Source organism: Galeopterus variegatus, unplaced genomic scaffold, assembly GCF_000696425.1.
Source record: "Galeopterus variegatus unplaced genomic scaffold, G_variegatus-3.0.2 Scaffold9003, whole genome shotgun sequence".
NCBI lineage: Eukaryota > Metazoa > Chordata > Mammalia > Dermoptera > Cynocephalidae > Galeopterus > Galeopterus variegatus.
The window spans coordinates 2,648-22,352 of record NW_007735114.1 but is presented as its reverse complement, the minus strand read 5'-3'; the positions used below and the strand labels follow the sequence as shown (position 1 = coordinate 22,352).

At 43.8% G+C, this 19,705-nt stretch overlaps 1 protein-coding gene across 1 annotated transcript in view; it reads left to right on the top strand.

Moving 5' to 3' along the window:
- LOC103608938 (dehydrogenase/reductase SDR family member 2, mitochondrial-like) overlaps positions 1-18,269 on the top strand; it is a 32,168-nt gene extending 13,899 nt beyond the window's left edge. Inside the window, 8 exon segments of the mRNA XM_008593326.1 lie at positions 11,923-12,090; positions 12,716-12,817; positions 13,928-13,952; positions 13,955-13,991; positions 17,043-17,099; positions 17,430-17,565; positions 17,816-17,862; positions 18,158-18,269. Coding sequence (XP_008591548.1) covers positions 11,923-12,090; positions 12,716-12,817; positions 13,928-13,952; positions 13,955-13,991; positions 17,043-17,099; positions 17,430-17,565; positions 17,816-17,862; positions 18,158-18,269 — 684 coding nt within the window.
- Positions 18,270-19,705: the final 1,436 nt, after the last annotated feature.

Genomic DNA, 19,705 nt, shown 5'->3' with positions numbered 1-19,705 from the left:
TCTCAGTTGATAGACATGATCAGTTCACATTCAGCTGGGAAGGAAGACAGTGGACCTTTCAAGTATTGCCCCAAGGTTATCTGCATAGCCCAATCATCTGTCATGGTTTAGTGGCTGGGGACCTAGCCAAGTGGACTAGGCTCAGCACGGTTACAGTATTTCACTACATTGATAATGTGGTATTAACCTCTGATTCTCTTGCAGATTTAACCCAGGCAGCTCCAATGCTGCTAAGTCATTTGGAACAACGTGGGTGGGCCATGAACAGAGCCAATATGCAAGGACTTGGGCTATCCAGTCAAATTCCTGTGAGTGGTCTGGTTGGGTAAGATGAGGGTCATCCCAGAAGCTATTATAGATAAGATGCAGGCATACCCTCGACCCACAACAGTAGCTCAGCTACAGACATATTTGGAACTTTTGGTGTATTGGAGAGCTTTTGTACCCCATATGGTCAAATGGCACACCCACTATATGCATTGACAAAGAAAGGAGCCCTCTGGGATTGGACTGAGGAAGTAGAACAAGCTTATTGGTCTACAAAAAGGGCAATACAGCAAGTACGAGCTTTACAATTGGCATCATAAGCAGGATTAAAAGCTAGACAACTGGCACTGTGAGGATTCCAGGCCTTAGCCTAGCCAGAGCAGGCTCCTAGCCATAGCCTCACAGTAGCTTTTGTCATAGCCAGACAGCACCAATCCAAAACATTCAATGATGAAACTAGCTTTTCCAGGTATTTCAATGTGTGCAATTCTTTTCAGCTCATCTCAGCACATTTATAGGTTGTGTTAACTGCTGGGGGTAAAAACAACCTTCAAACAGATAAAGCTGAACTGTTTAGTGACACTACCAACTTTTTCAAGATACATTGAATGAAAGCCATGAATAAAAATTTCACTTGACTTCCTCAGATTCAATGTGAGTTCATCATAAAGGTAGTAAATGCTTATTTTGTCAAGTCACACCATGAAACACATACCTCAGCTCCATGATCACTCATCTAGGCCCTTGACGCTGCCCAGCTTCATACTCTCTTTGCGAATACTCTCCCACTCTCTTGACAACTGTTTGATTCTCTCTCCTCTCTCCTTAAATCCCCAGCTCCTCACCCTCAGCTAATGACCTCACCTACTATTTCTCTGAGAAAATGGGTAAGTGGGAAACTTCCACAAGTTCCCACCACACAGCTCCCATCCACCCTTATCTCCTCCTATCGATTCTATCTTCTGTCCTGTTACCCTGGGTGAATTACAGGTGCTCCTCGCTAAAAGCAACGCTGCCCTGTGTTCTGGCCCCATCTCCTCCTGCTTGTTCCAGAATACTCCTCACTAGTCAAGCCTCTCTGCCCTGCATTGACAACCTCACCCTCTATCTTGGACCACTGGGATCCTCACCAGCCTACTGTCCTGCTGATTTTTCTCCCCTTTTAATCAGCTTCCCCATCTGGCAATTGCCCTGTTTCTCTCCTGACCCTACACCTTTTTTTAAACTATAGAACTCTTTGAAATTGTTGTTTGTATCTACCATCTCTTACTTTTTTCTTCCCACTCTCCCTTAAGCCCATTCCAATCAGGTTTTGTGCCCCTACCACTCCACTGTAACTTCTCTTGTCAAAATCACCAATAAATTCCACATTGCTAAATTTAATGGTCAATACTCAGTCCCCATTTTACTTCAACTGTCAGCAGCACTTGACCAGCTGATAACTCTCCTTCTTGAAAACTATCGTGACTTGGCTTTGAGGGGGCCAAATGCCTGGTTTTCCTCCCATATCTGCAAAAAAAGACTAGTAAGTCATGTCCCCTAAACATTCATGTGCCACAGACCTCAGTACTTCTGTTTTTTTCTTATACTCCCCCACTAGGCAAACTCATCAAGTCTATAGGATGATGACTCCTAATTGTATACTTCTCACCTGCACCTCTTCCCAACTCCATACTTGTGTATCTCATTGCTTACTCTACATCTCCACTTGTATGGTCTAATAACCATCTTAAATTTAATACAACAAGGCTTGCTTGGCTGGTGAGGTGACCCAGAACTTCTCCTAATGGGGCCTGAGCCCATTCTTCCCTTTGCCAAGTCAGGATCACTATAATTGTCTGCTCATGGTTAATGCAAGGCGTGGGACCACCAAAAGATACCCCAATTGATCCCCTGAATTCCAGACATATTCCTCTCTGTCCTCATTAAGTATCAGGTATCCTACCTCTTTATGAGATCTTCTCCAGGAACAGCATCTATAATGGATGGAATGTTTGTGTCCCCCCAAAATTTATATGCCAATCCCAATGTGATGATATTTGGAGGTGGAGCCTTTAGGAGGTAATTAGGTCATGAAGATGGAGCCCTCCTGAATGGGATTAGCACCCTTATCAGAAAAGGCCAGAGAGCTAGCTCTCTTTCTGCCATATGACAATACAATGAGAAATCGTCAGTCTGCAACCCAGAAGAGGGCCCTTACCCTGATTTCAGACCTCCAACCTCCAGAATTGTGAGAAATAAATTTCTGTTGTTTATAAGCCACTTAGTCTATAGCACTTTATTATAGCAGTTGAACTAAGAGAGTACCATATTGACAGTCTAGACTTGGTCACAGCCCAGCATTGGACATTTAGCAAGAGCAGAAAGTAGATAAGCTTTGGTGAAAGTAGTCACCCCTGTGGAGTCTATGCATTGCCTCCATCCCTACCACCATGACTACTCTATTCATAGGCCCATTGTGCAAATACCAAAGAGGCTTATGACAGGGGCTAGCTGACCCCTACTGGCCAAGTCCTCCTGTCCACTGGTTGTTTAGTGTCTTCTCTACAACAGATACTCACTCATGGGTATTAATGTACAATGCAATGATCAATGTACTTTGTGCTCCCTCCCATAAGTCCATCCATATGTCTCTTCCCCAAACCTCCTTGTCCCTGATCTCCCAATCTTGCACTCTTTTCCAGGCCCCTGAGCAAACAGCCAAGCCATTGTCACTACCAGGAGTCCATGGACATCTGTGGTCTAATAAAAATTACACATTTTGTTTTGTCCCTAGTTCCTGGCACAGAGCTCCCAAAGCCCTTTGAATCCCCTCAGTGATATGAGTTTCTTTTGTATGCTAAAGAGATAACTGATGCCTGGGAGCCCCTAGAAGGTTTCAGGACAGAGGCTGTCACCAGAAAGACCAAATCAAGACTAGAGAGCTGGAAACTTCAGCCCTACCCCAAAACCTCTGGGGAGGGGAGAAGAACTGGACATTGAGTTAATCCCTGATGGCCAATGATTTAATCAATTATGCCTATGTAATGAAATCTATATAAAAACCACAAACAATGGGGTTTAGGGAACTTCCAGGTTGGTGAACACCTCAAGGTGGTGCATCTACAGAGGGCATAGAAGCCCACGCCCACCCACCCCACACCTGGCCCTGTGCATCTCTTCCACCTCAATGCTCCTGCATTGCATCCTCTATAATAAACCAGCAAATATAAGTAAAAGTCCTCTATAATAAACCAGTAAACATAAGTAAAGTGCTCTTCTGAGTTCTGTGAGTCATTGTAGTGAATTATCAAACCTGAGGAGGGAGTCATGGGAAACCCCTATTTATAGCCAGTTGGTCAGAAGTATGGGTGGCCCTGGGACTTGTGACTGGTGTCTTGTGTGGTTGACCCTTTAACTGGTGGGATCTGCACTGAGCAGTTAGTGTCAGAATTGAATTGAATTATAGGACACCCAGTTGATATCAGAGATTTGGAGAACTGGTCAATGGTGTTGAAAAACCCCACACAATACCTTAACACAGGCATTCTTCTGTCTACAACGTGGCTAACCAGGTCTATTTCTCAACTCTCTGCTCACTGGTAGGAATTCCCCTCACCACTGTCTTTCAGGGCCACTTCTGAATGGGGCTGTAACGTAGCAGCAATCACTTGGTATGTACACCAACATAGCATGTCTGCTTATACATTTACCTGTGAACCAGGACCAAGGTACTTCCTCCCATGCCATCTGGTCATAGGGAACACTGCCCTAAGGTGGTGACATAAGCTGGGAGAGAGGCATCGATGCAATAGATGTAGTTGACATGGGACCTGGGCCCTCTGCTTGTGTAACTTACTCTGGACCTGCTTAAGCCCGTTCCCTGTTGTACCACTTCCTTCAGATCTGTCTGCCTGACTTTATGACTGACAGAGCCCTGGTTGTGATGTACAGGTCTAGTCACACTGTCCTTTGATATTCCATGGTCAGATGCTCAGTCTCTACCAGGGCTCAGGTGCTACTTTTGGAACTTTGAATTCTCATTGCTCTCCCCTGCATTTATCATGGCCTACCTCCAGAAACCTTGGATTCTGCACTGAGACACCCTGTTGGGGCTTATCAAAGATTGCTTATAGATGTTTACCAGCACAGGTACCTGTGACTCCATGAGATCTGCCAGGTCCTGTGGTCCAAATGGCAGGGCTGGTTATATCACATCCTGACCTGCTGCTGAGTCTTCTCTTACTCTGGGCCCCTCTCAGAACTGACAGCCTTCATAATTACCCAATAAATGGGTTGGAGCAGAACTTCCAAGTATAATAAATGCTGTTCCCCAAACCTGAAGAGAACTACCAAATTTTAGTGTCCTTCACCTTTGAGTGAATTTTTCAACAAGTTTCAGGCCACTGGAATCCTAAAAGCCACGCACATGACAGGTTTCTGGATCTTTGTAGGGTTTCCTTCCACCCCTGAGGCACATGTTTTACCAGGACATCCAGAGTCCTTGCCACTTCCTGCCTGTCAGGTCCATTTAACATTGTCATCAATATAATGGGCCAAAATGAAGTTCACATTTCAAGTACTCAGGTGCCCAAGCCAGAAAACTGGGCCTCATTTGTAGCTCCTCCTGCTCCTAGGGTGACCAATCTCTCACCAAGGCCTGATAATTCTAACTTGTAAATAGCTCCCAAATCTAATGTTTCCTCTGCATCCATTCTACTTCTGACTAGTTCTAGCCTTGGCTAACTATCTTTCCCTTCCCTCTCCATACTCAATCCTCCACTCTGTTCCATGCCTTTGGAGGCCAACCTGCATAGATAACATCTGGCTTCCCAGAGGGTTTTACTGATGGAGAGCACTGTGATAGGTCAGAGGGAGGGGAATGAGGTGATATTTATTCCTGTGGCTTCTCCTGCAGTGATGTCCCTGGCTACCTGTAACACTTGACCATAGGTCACAGCCCCTGACAGGTAGTCTCCATCTCTCTGTTTGTTGCAGTAACCCCTTCAGGGCTATATGGTAATGGAAGCCCCTGTTGCTATCTCTAGGTGCTGTATCATCCCTTGTGGTTTCCTATACCTTGCCTCTGTAAATAGCCCCTTCATGAAACTCTCTTTAATTTATCCAATGTAAGTATGTTATCTATTTCCTGACAGTATCTGATTGATACACGACCTTGGTATGTCATAATCCAATAATCTCCTAGCTGCCAGATCAAAAGCGTACATGTGCACACACACACACACACACACACACACACACACACGCCAGAGTTGTCTCTATAAGGAAAAAATCTGACCATACCAATATCTGACCCCTTTGCTTTTCTTTTTAAATTTCAATGACTTCCATTTGCCCTCTGGATAAAGTTCAAGCTCTTTTTCTTGGTGTGTAACAACCACCACCATCTGGCCCTTAACTAAGTCTACAGCTAATCTCCAGCCACTCCCCACCTGCTACTTGATGTTTCAGGTATACCAAACTCTTTGTAGTTTCTCCCACTCTTTGCTGTTTCTCTCATCCTTGCCTCTACTCATGCTACCTTCCTTGCTTGGTATGTGCTTCCATAGTCCCAAATTCCTTACTTCCTAGTGCTATCATACTGGAACAAGAAAAGGATGCCCACTCTCACCACTCCTATTTTAACACCGTAATGGAAGTCCTAGCTAGAGCAATTAGGCAAAAGAAAGAAATAAAGGGTATCCGAATTGTAAAGTAGGAAGTCAAGCTGTCCCTGTTTGCAGATGACATGGTTTTGTATAAAGAGAAACCTAAAGAATCTACCAAAAATCTTCTAGACCTGATAAACAAATTCAGTAAAGCTAAAGAAAACAAAATCAACATACAAAAATCAGTAGCATTTCTATACACCAACAACAAACTAGCAGAAAAAGAAATTAAGAAAGCTATCCCATTTATAGCAACAACAAAAATAATAAAATACCTAGGGATAAATTTAACCAAGGAGGTGAAAGATGTCTACAATGAAAACTATAAAACATGATTAAAGAAATTCGAGAAGACACAGAAAAATGGAAAGACATCCCATGCTCATGGATTGGAAGAATCAATATCATCAAAATGACCATACTACCTATAGTGATCTACAGATTCAATGTAATCCCTATCAATCTACTAATGACAATACTTCACAGAAATAGAAAAAACAATTCAAAAATGTATATGCAACAACAAGAGATCCCCAATAGCCAAAGCAATAATGAGCAAAAAGAACAAGGGTGGGGTGGGGTAACACACTCCCTGACTTCAAAATATACTACAAAGCAATAGTAATCAAAACAGCATGGTTACTGGCACAAAAACAGACACATAGACCAATGGAACAAAATAAAGAATTCAGAAATAAATCCATGTACCCACAGCCAACTGATTTATGACAAAGGAGCCAAGAGCATACTTTGGGGAAAGGATAGTCTTTTTAGTAAATGGCACTGGGAAAACTGAAGACCCGTAGGTGAAACTAGACCTGCATCTCTCACCGTATACCAAAATCAACTCAAAATGGATTAAAGACTTAAATGAAACTATAAAACTTCTAGAAGAAAACATAGGGCAAACACTTCAGGATGTAGGACTGAGCAAAAACTTTATGAATAATAAAATACTTTGGGGAAAGGATAGTCTTTTTAGTAAATGGCACTGGGAAAACTGAAGACCCGTAGGTGAAACTAGACCTGCATCTCTCACCGTATACCAAAATCAACTCAAAATGGATTAAAGACTTAAATGAAACTATAAAACTTCTAGAAGAAAACATAGGGCAAACACTTCAGGATGTAGGACTGAGCAAAAACTTTATGAATAATAAATTCAGAAGCACAGAGAACAAAAGCAAAAATTAACAAATGGGATTATATCAAACTAAAAAGCTTCTGTATGACAGAGGAAATAATCAATAGAGTGAAAAGACAACCTGCAGAATGGGAGAAAATATTTGCAAACTATACATCCTACATGGGAGTAATATCCAGAATATACAAAGAACTCAGACAACTCAATAGTAAAAAACCAAATAATCCAATTAAAATATGGACAAGCAACCAAACAGACATTTTTCAAAAGAAGGCATACAAATGGCCAACAGGCACATGAAAAAATGCTCAACACTGCTAATCATCAGAGATATGCAAATTGAAACCACAATGAGATATCATCTCACCCCAGTTAAAATAGCTATTATCAAAAAGATAGAAAATAAGAGTTGGAACGAACCTAAATGTCCTTCCACAGATGACTGGATAAAGAAAACATGACATATATACACAATGGATACTACTAAGCCATAAAAAAGGATGAATGTCTGCCATTTGCAGCAGCATGGATGAGCTTGGAGAAAATTATAAGTGAAATAAGCCAGGCACAGAGAGAAATACCACGTGCTTTCACTCATATATGGGAGCTAAAAAGTTGATCTCATAGAAGTAGAGAGTAGAATAGTGGGTACTAGAGACTGGTGGGTGAAGGGGAGAGGGGGAGAGGGGTAGTCAGTGGATACAAAACATTAGAGAGATAGGAAGAATGGGATCCAGTGTTCTATAGCAGTATAGGGAGACTACAGTTAACAAAGTACTGTGTACCTTTGAATAGCTAGTCAAGATGATGCCGAATGTTCCTAACACAATGTGACAAATGTTTGAGGTGATGGATATACTAAGCACCCTGATAAGATCATTGTACACAGTATGAATGCACCCAAATATCACATTTTACTCCATAAATATATACAATTATCATAGGTCAATTAAGAAAAATAAATTAAGAAGAAATAGAGAGTAGAATAGTGGTTACCAGAGGCAGGGAAAGGGAATGGAGATGGGGGGACAGGGAAAGGTTGGTACACCAGTACAAAGCTACAAAGTTACAGTTAGATAGGAAGAGTAAGTTCTGGTGCCCTGGGGTGACAATAGCTAATAATATCATATTATATATTTCAAGATGGCCAGAAGAGAGGATCTTGAATGTTATAACCACAAAGAAATGATGAATGTTTAGGTGATAGTTGATGCTAACTATTCTGATTAGATCACTGTACAATATATGCATGTATTGAAACAACAAGCTATACCCCATAAACATGTACAATGAAAAAAATAAATTAAAATTTTAAAAAAGAAAAGAATCAGCTTGGAAAATTAAAAAAACAAGTCATGTGTATTGTGACCCCAGTTATGCAAAATTGAATAAATGGATATTAAATGAGAATGGATATATACAGAAGGGGACTAAGAAAAGGGTAAAATAATAATAATAATGGTAGTTAACTTAGTGAAACATCAGGTTTTTATTTTTTTCTGTTGAAGGATAACTTTTTAAAAGGTAAAATCATGACCTTCATACAAATATAAAATGAACAAATGCCAAAAATTCTATTAACTCATTAATGAATGAGAGGAACCACTAAGATATTACAATTGATCAAAGGTAAAATCAAAGAACCACACATATACAGGCCATAGAAACACTAAAATAAATTTTCCTAATAGATACAAAGCTGATTTCTTCCACAGTGAAGGAAGAAAAGGAATTGAAACTCCTCCAGATAAAATTTATTTACGTTTATGGTTAGGCATCATTTGCATTGTTCTTAGTTATCTAAAACTCACAGAGTTGTAAATAGCTCAAAGACAACAAAATGTGCAGAGGCCCCACAGAATCAGGTCACCTAGAGGAGTGTGCTAGACCAAGCCTAGTCTTGTAATGAAGACACCCAGTACATTGCAAAATCAGGTTCGTTTTGAAGTCTTTTGCAACTTTTCCCTAAATATCTAAAAATTTTTACAATGAACATGTACTCTTTTTTAAAGGCATGCATCCTTTTTGAAAAAAAAACCCACAATATGAGAAGCTCCTTTTCCTAAGTCAACTTAGGTATCGCCTCCCCCAGGATATTTTATCTAACCACCCCCACCCCAAGATTAAGTTAGGTGCCCTTTCCTTCCCTGTGCTCCCATAAAACTGTGTTAATCATGTTCCTCCTACAATGTATTATAATTATTTATTTTTCTGCAGGCCTAGCTCAGACTGTGAGTCTCTTGAGCACCAAAATTATGAGTCATCTTTGTATTCTGAGTGCCCAGAACATGGGAGGTTCCCAGTAAACGTTCAGTGAGTGAATGAAGAAACTAGTGCACTCTCAGGTTCTGTATCTGTTTCCAAGTAAAGCAATGTGTGATAGGAACAGAGAAGCAGAGAGAAAAGAGAGAGAGAGAGAGATGCTTAGCTTTTGCTTCTCCCAAGCAGATCTTCTTTGTCAAAAAGACTGAGAAATGGTTTTGGGAAAGGAGACAGAATGATTCTGTCCTTGAACAAGATGAAGCCCCAGAATTTAAGAATTTAAAACCTAAGAATAAACCTCCTGGAGTGACATTGACAAAAAGATAAGTGGGAAGAGAAGGAAACCTTACATTCTATTTTGAATCCTTGGCTAGAAGGAAGGTAAGAAACCATAATGAATAGAAATTGGGTAGGAATAATGAGTATGAATTGTAGGAGCTAAATTTCTGACAAAAAAGATTATGAATGTTTGCTTCAAAGTTTGATTCAGTGTTTAAAGTTTGCTTCAAACGCATTTATCTGCTTTGATATTTGCCTGAGATTTACTAAGTTTGAATTGCTTAAATAAGGGAATTGGCTTTATGTTAATAAGATAAGTACCTAGCTATGGATTTGTGGAGATTCAAACAGAGGGCTAGTACCCTAAATAACAGGAAAGCACAGGTTTACAGTGTACACAAAGCCTGGTGCCACCCAAAGCCTAAGCACTTAAAAATCAAGAATGGCTACTTTACAATAAATGTTTTGAGACCAGAGCTAGATTGACACAACTGAGAGCACAGGGAAAAAGTCTGACACGCTGTGACTAAGGAATGTGACCCATGGGTCCAGTGAGGCTTCTAAGAAACTCGTATTACTCCAGCCAAATTTTTTTTCAGTCATTTATTCATTCATTCAACAAATACCTATTAAGGAATACTAGGTGCTGGCCACCCTGCTAAAAGTGATAAATGCAACAGCTGCTTCTGGTGAGTGAGATAAATGTTAGAAGAGGGGTAAGCACAGGGGGCCACTAGGTCATATGAAGGAAACAATAAATCAGCTTGGGAGAGGGGGTCAGAAAGGACTCCTCTCATGTGCTGAAAATGAAGATAAGTCTGGAAGAAGAGGCCAAGGGATGAAAACCAGCCAGAGCAGAGCCCTGCAAGCAGGGAGTGAGGTGTATCCCAAGGCTTGAGGCCAGAGACACACAGGGGATAAAATGATAAAACACATCATCCTTAAGCAGCCATGAAATGACTTGTAATTTAGACACTTTACAGTTTACAGAGCCCTTTCATCTTTTAATTTATTTTGTCTTCTCATAACAAACCTTCAAAGTAGATGTTCATTATCCTAGGGAATGTCCATTAATAAATATTTATTGAATCGATGTGCATATATGTCAGGGTTTGATTCCAGGTAACAGAAACCACTCCAGTTAGTTTAAAGAGAAGAGACTTAATACAGGAAATTCTTTTTTTTTTTTAATTTATTTTTTATTTTTATTTTTATTTTTATTTTTTTTAATTTTAATTTTGTCAATATACAATGTATATGATTATTATGGCCCATCACCGGCACCTCCCGCCCTAATACAGGAAATTCTACATTTGTAAAACCCTTGGAAGGGCTAGAGGGGCAGGCTCTAGGCTAAGTTTCTAGGAATGATTCCCAGACCACCCTGTTCTAGCCCAACAAGGGAGATGTTTTTCATCTCCCTACTTACAGGAAGTGCTTACTGGCGGGCTGTGATTGCCTTTCCAGAGGCCTCCCTCCCTGGACCAAGTTGATGAAGAAGACCAAACAGAAACCTCTATGTTTAGAGACTTGTGGCTTCACTCTCCTTGAGAAGCACCAGCAGAAAGGCCAATTGTACGGTCAAACTGGCCAACAAAGTTGCCACGATCACAGGATCCACGAAAAGGTGAGACCTACTCTTTGGGAACTGGGAACTGTGGGTGTCTCTGGATTTTGTGGAGCTTTCTTGTCTTAGCCTTATCCCCACAAAGCAAAGCCTGCTAGGCTTAAGGGCTAGTAGTTTTTTGGGAATGTGACCCTAGAGAGAACAGCGAGGAAAGGAGACAAAGGCAGTGGGATGTTGTGGAGTTGGCCCACTACAGGCCCTTGGGTGACAGGTTCATCTCATCACTGGGTGATGGGTGCACCTCAGAGGCATCCATCAGGGAAGACAAGGGAATTCTTCCATTGCTCGCTTCTTCCACAGTCAAGAGTTGCCCTACATGGGTTAATGCCCAACTTCCACATGCCTGTGAGCACTCAGTGGTTTCACAGGCCCGAGGCAAGGAGCTCTCAGGCTGCAACTGCAAAGCTAACCAAAGCATTGAGGAACTGAGAATGGTTGTTACAGTAGCAGTTCCAGTGGGAGGTGAGGCCATCAAGATCTGATGTGGTACAGAGGAGCTCCAACAGACCCGTGCTGACATATTCCCTGCTTACCTCCTCTGGTCCTCTGACCATCCAGAAGTATGGCATGCAGTTAGCTGCTCTGGGTTAGTGGAGAGAATTCATTTGGTACCACAAGGCAGAAATGCAGCAAGGAAGAAAGGGCTGACTCAGTTCAAGGCTGAATTGTCACCTCCCCTCCATCTCTGCCTGCAGGACTGGCCTCACCATTTCCTGGCATCTGGCCCAGTATGGCACCCATGTAGTCACCAGCAGCAGAATGTGGACCGGGCCATGGCCGTGCTGCAGGAGGAGGGGCTGAGCGTGACAGGCACCAAGTGCCACGTGGAGAAGGCTGAGGACCAGGAGTGGCTGGTGGCCAAGGCGAGGGGCACAGAAGGAAGTACAGACAGGGATACAGGGATTCTGCTGCTGTGACCCGCACTAGGGGAGAGATCTAAAGGCATCATCACATGAATCAAGTCAACTATGTGTCACTCAACCCCTGAACAGACCTGGGCCGAAGAATGACATGCTCGGGAGGGCAGAAATTGGGGTAGGGAGCATGCTGGTGGGGAAGGAGGAGTCTGCTTACAGCCACCAGCGTGTGCCCAGTGTCAGCATGTCCTCCTGGAAGACCCCTGAGGAGGGATCTGAGGGAGACAGACACATCATAGAGATTTTGTAGGTGACAGTAAGACTTCAGGAAACAGTGCAGGTAAGAGATGTGCTTGGAGACTGGTAGCCCCAGTGCCTGGGACTAGAAGGAGGACATGAAAGGGTACCTGGGGTGATACTCCACCCCTTTTAGTCCAGAAGCTCAGTGCCTAGTTCCTGAAAGAGAAGAGAGGGATCTCCATCCTCACTTGGTGGTGTTGTCCTCCTGTGCTCTGGATTTGACCCAGACACAGCCCAGGGGCAGCTAACAGGAATCCCCACCTCCCAAATGCAGCAGAAATCTTCTTTTGCTCCCTGACCCTAGTCCTCAATGTCCCCTTCTTGCCTGCAGGCCCTGGAGTGCTGTGGGGGTACCGACTTCCTCGTGTGCGTGGCAGGGTTCAATCCCTTGGCGGAGAGCACTCAGGGTGCCAGTGAACAGGTCTGGGACAAGGTGAGGTCTGGCTGCACCTCATCTTCACCGCCTGGGGAAGCCTCTCTCCATCTCGGCTCACACACCCAGGGCTGGCCCTCACTCCCACTCATCCATCCTCCCATCACAGACTCATTGGCACAGAGCGACACTGGATGCCTGGGTTCTTTAAGCCTCAGTTTCCCTATCTGGGAGACTGAGGTAAGAGTGTCTAAATTACAGTTCCGATCCCCACTGTTCAGGAGCTCCCAGTCTGCAGGGAGTGTCCACTGTAAAACCAAATAGTCACAAAAAACGTGGGGCACAGAGGGGAATGACTCCCTTTCTTGCCCAGGGATGCTTAATCTCCTGAAATCCAGTTTATCAGTTTGCTAGGGCTGCCATAATGTAGTACCACCAACTGGGTAGATTAAACAACAGAAATTTATTGTCTCATGTTTCTTGAGGCTAGAAGTCTGAGATCAAGGTGTCAGCAAGGTTGGTTCCTTCTGAGGGCTGTAGGGGAGAATCTGTTCCATGACTCTCACTTTGTTTCTGGTGGTTTGCTGCCAATATTTGGTATTCCTTGGCTTATAGAAGCATCAGACCAATCTGCCTTCATCTTCGTATGGCATTCTCCCTGTGCATGTTTTTCTCCATGTTTCCCCTTTTCATGAGGACACCAGCCAAACTGGATTAAGCACCCACCCTATTCCAGTATGACTTCATCTTAACCACATCTGCAATGACCCTATTGTCAAATAAGGTCACTTTCTGAGATACTGGGGGTTAGGATATCAACATATGGATTTAGGGGGTACACAATTCAACCAGTCTTCCCTAGACCCAGTTAGCTAGTGCCTTCTCAGCCCGAGATGGAATATTGTCCTCAGACTGGTGCCCTTGGAGACATGGGGTGATATCCTGCAGATGCTGAGGTCTTCCGCCTGCAGAGTCCTCAGCCTGATCCCTTTATTCCTGTGTCTTCAGGCACCCCCCTTCCATGCGTGCCCAGGAAAGCCAACTCTCTGACCACTTCCCTTTGCCAGAAGCCGTCATGCCAACATTCTAATGTGGTATATTTCCTAGCACAGTGAGAACACTGGACTGACTGTGTCCCCCTCCCCCACCCTTCCTTTTTTCTGATCTCAGGTCTTGAACGTGAAGGCCCCGGCCCTGCGCTGAGCCAGGTGCTGCCTCACATGGAGAACAGGGGGTGAAGGTAGGGAAGGGGGCAGAGAGGGAGTCATCGCTGTCAAACAGGGAGCAGGAGAACTAGAAAGAGGGAGCTGGATTTGAGTTAGATCTTCTCACTGGGAAACAGGCCGGTAATACAACAGTGAAAGTTTGACTTTCAGGCTTCTGGGTTAGCTAAAAAAAACAAAAAAATTCTATCCATTAGTGTTATTCTTTCGTATCTAGAGTGCCCAGGGAGTCTGGTAAGGGCTCTACTGGAAGGAGAACGAGGGATCCGCAGACAGAAAGGCCCAGAGTGCCCACAACTGTCCTGGAATCAGAGAAATGGAAGTGGCCTCTCTTGAGCTGCAGAAGCTCAGGTCACAAGAGTCCAGGTTGACAACTCTGTCATCCCACAACCTGCCTGTAACCAGACCAGACTGGTTTCCCAGTCCCACTCAACTCTTATACCTCCTGCTTCCTAATTCTTATACTGGCCTTGTCCCCTCCCCACCTACACACGTTCCCCCAGCCCCTGCCAGTCAATCCCCAAATTGGAAAGCCTGCTTCCTTGCCTCTCCCCACAGCCCGTGGTAGAGGCCTGCCTGACCAGCTCCATCCTCACCTGGGGGATGGGCCCACAGCTGTCTTGTGCTGTTCTGACTTGCCTCTGCTCTCAGTGACTTGGGCTGCTCCCAGAGGTTCTCCAGGAGCCCAGCATTTGTCCTGTGGCAGGAACCGTCTGGCTGTGCTCCAGGGAGCTCCTTCTCACTCACTGGATTTCAGGCCCAATCATTAGAAGCTTTTCATTTTCCGGCCACTACAGGAACACAGCATCTCCTGAGAAGCCATCCCCATTCCAGTCCTCCCGCTTAGGCCTGTCTTCTTACTGTTCCCAAATTCATTTCCCTGGCCATATCCCAGCCCCTCAGGCCGCTCCTGCTGCCTAGCCGTGCCTCCTCTGAAGGTCTGAGCCACCTGGTTATCTCCACCAGCATTGCCCTTATGCCCTCCTTGAATGGTCAGTGGAGGTTTTCTCAACCTCAGGTAAAGCGCTTTGCAGATGTATCTTTAAGACCGCCCTTCCAGCTGGACTGCTTTCCTTCAGTTCCTCCCATATGGATATTCTGGAGGAGCCATGGAATTCTGCAAGCACATACTGGACACCTCATTATAGGTGGGCTTCTTCTCTGACCTGTGTAATCATCTGTGAAACACAACTAGGACTTCTAACTAATAATGACTTCCAAAGCCCCTTCCAGCCCTAACAGGCATGATGTGGTATGAGATTGAACCATATTTTCAAAAATACCATTTTGTACATAAAAATGGCCAAATACAGTAATTTATGTGGTTCAACACAATACAATGGTTTTTAAACTGTTTGTAGTAACAGAACCCTTTTATTAAAGAATACCTGCCACAGGAACCCAATATAGAAAACAGACAAGAGCAGAGATGTCCAGGTTGAAATGTGGATTGTGGGCACAGGGCTCAACCCCTTGGTCTCTGCCTAATTCCCCGTTGTTGGTCTTGAGCACCTCTGCAGAGTCTGGCCTCACAAAACTGATGGTAAACTCCTAGCATAATGAAGTCAGCATGGGCTTTAGAAGCAGAGAGACCTGTCTTTAGATCCTTGCTCTGACACAACTACTCATTCTTAGCAATTAAGCTTTCTGAGCCTTCATTTCCTTATCTATTAAGTAGGAATAATAATGCTTAGCAGACCTGTTGTGAATATGACTTGACATGATAAAATATATCAGTTACCAAGCAACATGTACATAGTAGAAACTATACATATATTTACTAAATAATAAACTTTATTTGAAAATGAATATTATCTAGCCTATAGATTATCATATAAGTAGTATAAATATAATTTAATAATAATTAAATTGGCCTTAATATTTATAATAAACATTATTGATATTATAATTATTACTACTCTTATTAGTTATACGATCTGAGCAAGTAAAACGTTGCTTTCTCCAACCTTGTGAACAAGGCAGGAGTTCACGAAGGAAGGTCCATTTAAATTGTTTCCATTCATCCTTATCTACCTGTCAGAATCCTAACTATTCTTTACAATCCAATTTAAATGGAGCTTCCCATATGCTGAAAGAAAATAACTATCAACCTAGAATTCATACCTATGAAATACATCTTTCAAAAATTAAGGCAAAATTATAATGCCCTCAGACAAACAAAAACAGTTTGCTACCAGAAGACCTTCACTTAAAGGAAATTCTAAATGGTGTACTTTAGGCAGAAGGGAAAAAAATAATCCCATATGGAAAATCTAGGATAAAAGTAAGAATGAAAAATACAGAATATAATATGTGAACAAATTTAACCACTTATAATCACTTATTTGCTTATAAAAAGCAATAATGGTGTTTCGTGGGGCTAAAAAATTTTAAATATGCAAAAAATAATGTTCAAATCAGGAAGTTAGAAATGGAGTTAAAGTGTAAGATTTTCATGTTGTTTGAGAGAAGGTAAAAATATTAATCTTAATTTCGTAAATTAAACAGGTCTGTTTTACTTTCCAGGGTAACAGCTACGAGACTGGCAACAGAGTATGCAGTATATTTTCAAAGTAATAGAGAGGGAAGTGGAAACAGAAAATATAATCCAAAACAAAGCAAGAAGGGCCAGGAAACAAAACAAAGAACTGGGGGAATAAAAAATAAATTAAAAAGTACAAAATTGGATGTTAGACACTAATCCTAGTATATCAGCAATTGCAGTTAAAATATAAAGATTGTAGGGCCGGCCCATGGCTCACTGGGGAGAGTGTGGTGCTGATAACACCAAGGCCATGGGTTGAGATCCCCTTGTTGGTCATCTTTATAAATATATATATATATATATACACACACACAAAGATTGTCAAGCTAGAATTTGTAATCAGAAACAAAATCCAAACATAATTGAAGACTTAAGAGAATATGGAGATAAATCCCAGGCCCAGGCCTCTCTCTGCCACTCGCACAGCCTGCCTCCCCTCTTCCAGTAGGCTCCACTCTCAGTCACACCCAGGATGACTGGCTTCAGCTCACACACTACCCCATCCTTATCTTCCCAGGCAAGGTTCAGTGGTCCCGGTCTCCTCATTTGCAGCCTACACTCTACCTGCTGTTAAGTATGATTGTCTGTGGTGAGGGTAAGAAGAAACTCTCTCTCATTTCAACTGGAAAAGTGGGTGCATGAAAACATCCAAGGTTTGACAATTGCTCCCTCAGGAAAACTCACATGCAAAAGTGATCATTGTATGTCACAGATCTTGCCTTTAACATAAATGCACTTAGTGGGAGCCTCCTGCTTCCTCTTTTGGGCATCGTCTCCCAGAGTTGATGATCTGGAGGTGTTATTGGGATGGATTTCCTGAGCAAAACCCAGAAAATCCAAGGTCTCTCCCTTGTCCTCAGTTCTAGCCTATTAATCTATTTCCCTTTCTGTCCACAGAGGATAGGGTCTACAGTGTTAGTAAAACAGCAGTGCTGGGCCTCACCAAGACCCTGGCAGTGAAATTGGCACCAAAGAACATCCAGATGAACTGCCTCATACAAGGAGCCACCAACACAGACTTCGGCCAAATGGCAGCTTGTGTTCTACCCTCACTGAGCAGCAGGGTGCTTCTCCCTTCCAGGCCATGCCCCACAGAGACCTGGATTCTCAAACCTGGACCTGTGGACTCTTGTCCTGATGCTCTGGTCCACAGCCTTTGGGATCAGCAGCAGAATTAGAATCAGTTCTCTGTCGGGCCACAAAGACCACAGGCCAGCATGATGTAGAGCCCATGGGACTCCTTCTGTATGAGCAGCACTAACCTTTTAACCTTTCCTATAGCTCATCGAGGACTCAGCCTTATGGGACCATCTGAAGGAACTCTATGGGATACAGAGGTTGGTTGTGGTGAGGCAGTGTCCATTGTGGATCTGCCTTAACATGATCTCAGAATCTTTACGATGGATAAAAGATCACACACCACCCCTCTGCGGGCTGTTACCCATTTCTGGGGTCTGACAACATGCTCAGGCCTGGGGTGACCTCTGCAGGTCCCTGTGGAGCCCACATATCTTCACTTGCAGACCTTTGCTCCTCCCATGGGGGGTCTTGATTTCACAGTGTCCCACGGGAGCCCAGAGCTCATGGGGAAGGTGTCATCAGACTCACCCCCCACCTCCTCTTTCCATGCAGACTGGGGCGACCTGAGGACTGTGCAGGACTTGCGTCTTTCCTGTACTCTCCAGATGCCAGCTACATCACTGGGGAGAACATTGTGGTGGCCAGCTATTCCTCTCACCTCTGAGGGGTGTAAGCTCAGAGCTCGGGCTTGCCTCTCCATGTGGGAGCCCTGTGTGGCCCTGGGGCCACCATGCTGCAACACCTTATTAACAATGAGCCTGTGCCCCACTTTAATTTCAAAACCTTCACTGCCAGAAATAATAAAGGACAGCAGAAAAGAGAGCTTATGGTATGCAACTATTGTTAAAACCAGCTAAAATAATGTCGGCTGTGCCAGGAAACAAAATGTGTGCTTGAGAGTCTTGGGAAAAAGAAAGGAGCTATAGTTAGGGAGAAAGCCGAAAGGAAGGAGAAGACAATGGCTTTTTGAGCACGTGACTAAATGCTTTCACATGGATGTCTACTAAATATCTGTGTGAGCCTGATATTTTAATCTCTAATTTTACAGCTGAGGAAGCCAAGACTTGGAGGGATGTAAGGAAATCTCTGAGGACAACACCTAGTCCAGGAACAGGTACTGAACCCCGGTCTCTTTGTACAACAAAGAGGGATCAGCACAGAACCCTTGTCTGAGGGGAAAGACCAGCCCCCAGGGTCCTCATTTTTCCTTCAGATCCCTGTCCGACAGGTTAGATCTGGTCTACCTGACTTCACATAACTCAGCCTTCCACGGATATATGTGCCAGCGCAGTAACTATTTCTCTAATTTTACAGCTGAGGAAGCCAAGACTTGGAGGGATGTAAGGAAATCTCTGAGGACAACACCTAGTCCAGGAACAGGTACTGAACCCCGGTCTCTTTGTACAACAAAGAGGGATCAGCACAGAACCCTTGTCTGAGGGGAAAGACCAGCCCCCAGGGTCCTCATTTTTCCTTCAGATCCCTGTCCGACAGGTTAGATCTGGTCTACCTGACTTCACATAACTCAGCCTTCCACGGATATATGTGCCAGCGCAGTAACTATTATCTCTCACTTGATGAATTTAGCCCCCTGGCACCTGAATGTCAGAGACAGTGGCAGGCCCTGTGCGTGCCCCTCCCGCGTCCCCTTGGCCCACAATGGAGTCACAAGCACCTTCAGTGGACAATTCCCATACACATCGAGGGCTTCCTATCTCAAGCCCCTGAGTCACCCTCCCTGAGGGCTTTCTCTGGCCACAGTGGTGTCTCTGCACATGGGGGAGTTAGTGCCTGCACAGTAGCCCACACCCATGAGGATGGGAGATGGGGAATCAACACCCCACTGCTTGCTCCTTGTGGAACAATGCTGGGGTGTGGTATACACAACTTCTAAGAGGATGCCCAGCAGTGGGCACTCGCCCACAGTGATAACCGCTCTCAAACACACCCTTAATTGTCTTTCCTTCCTTCCCTGTCTCCTTCTCCACTCCCTATTTGTTCTTCCCTGGTTCACCTCCCAAGGAAGCTACTTACATCTAAATTTTGGTCTCAGGGTCTGCTTTTGGGGCATTCCAAACTAAGAGAGTGACAAAACTTTTC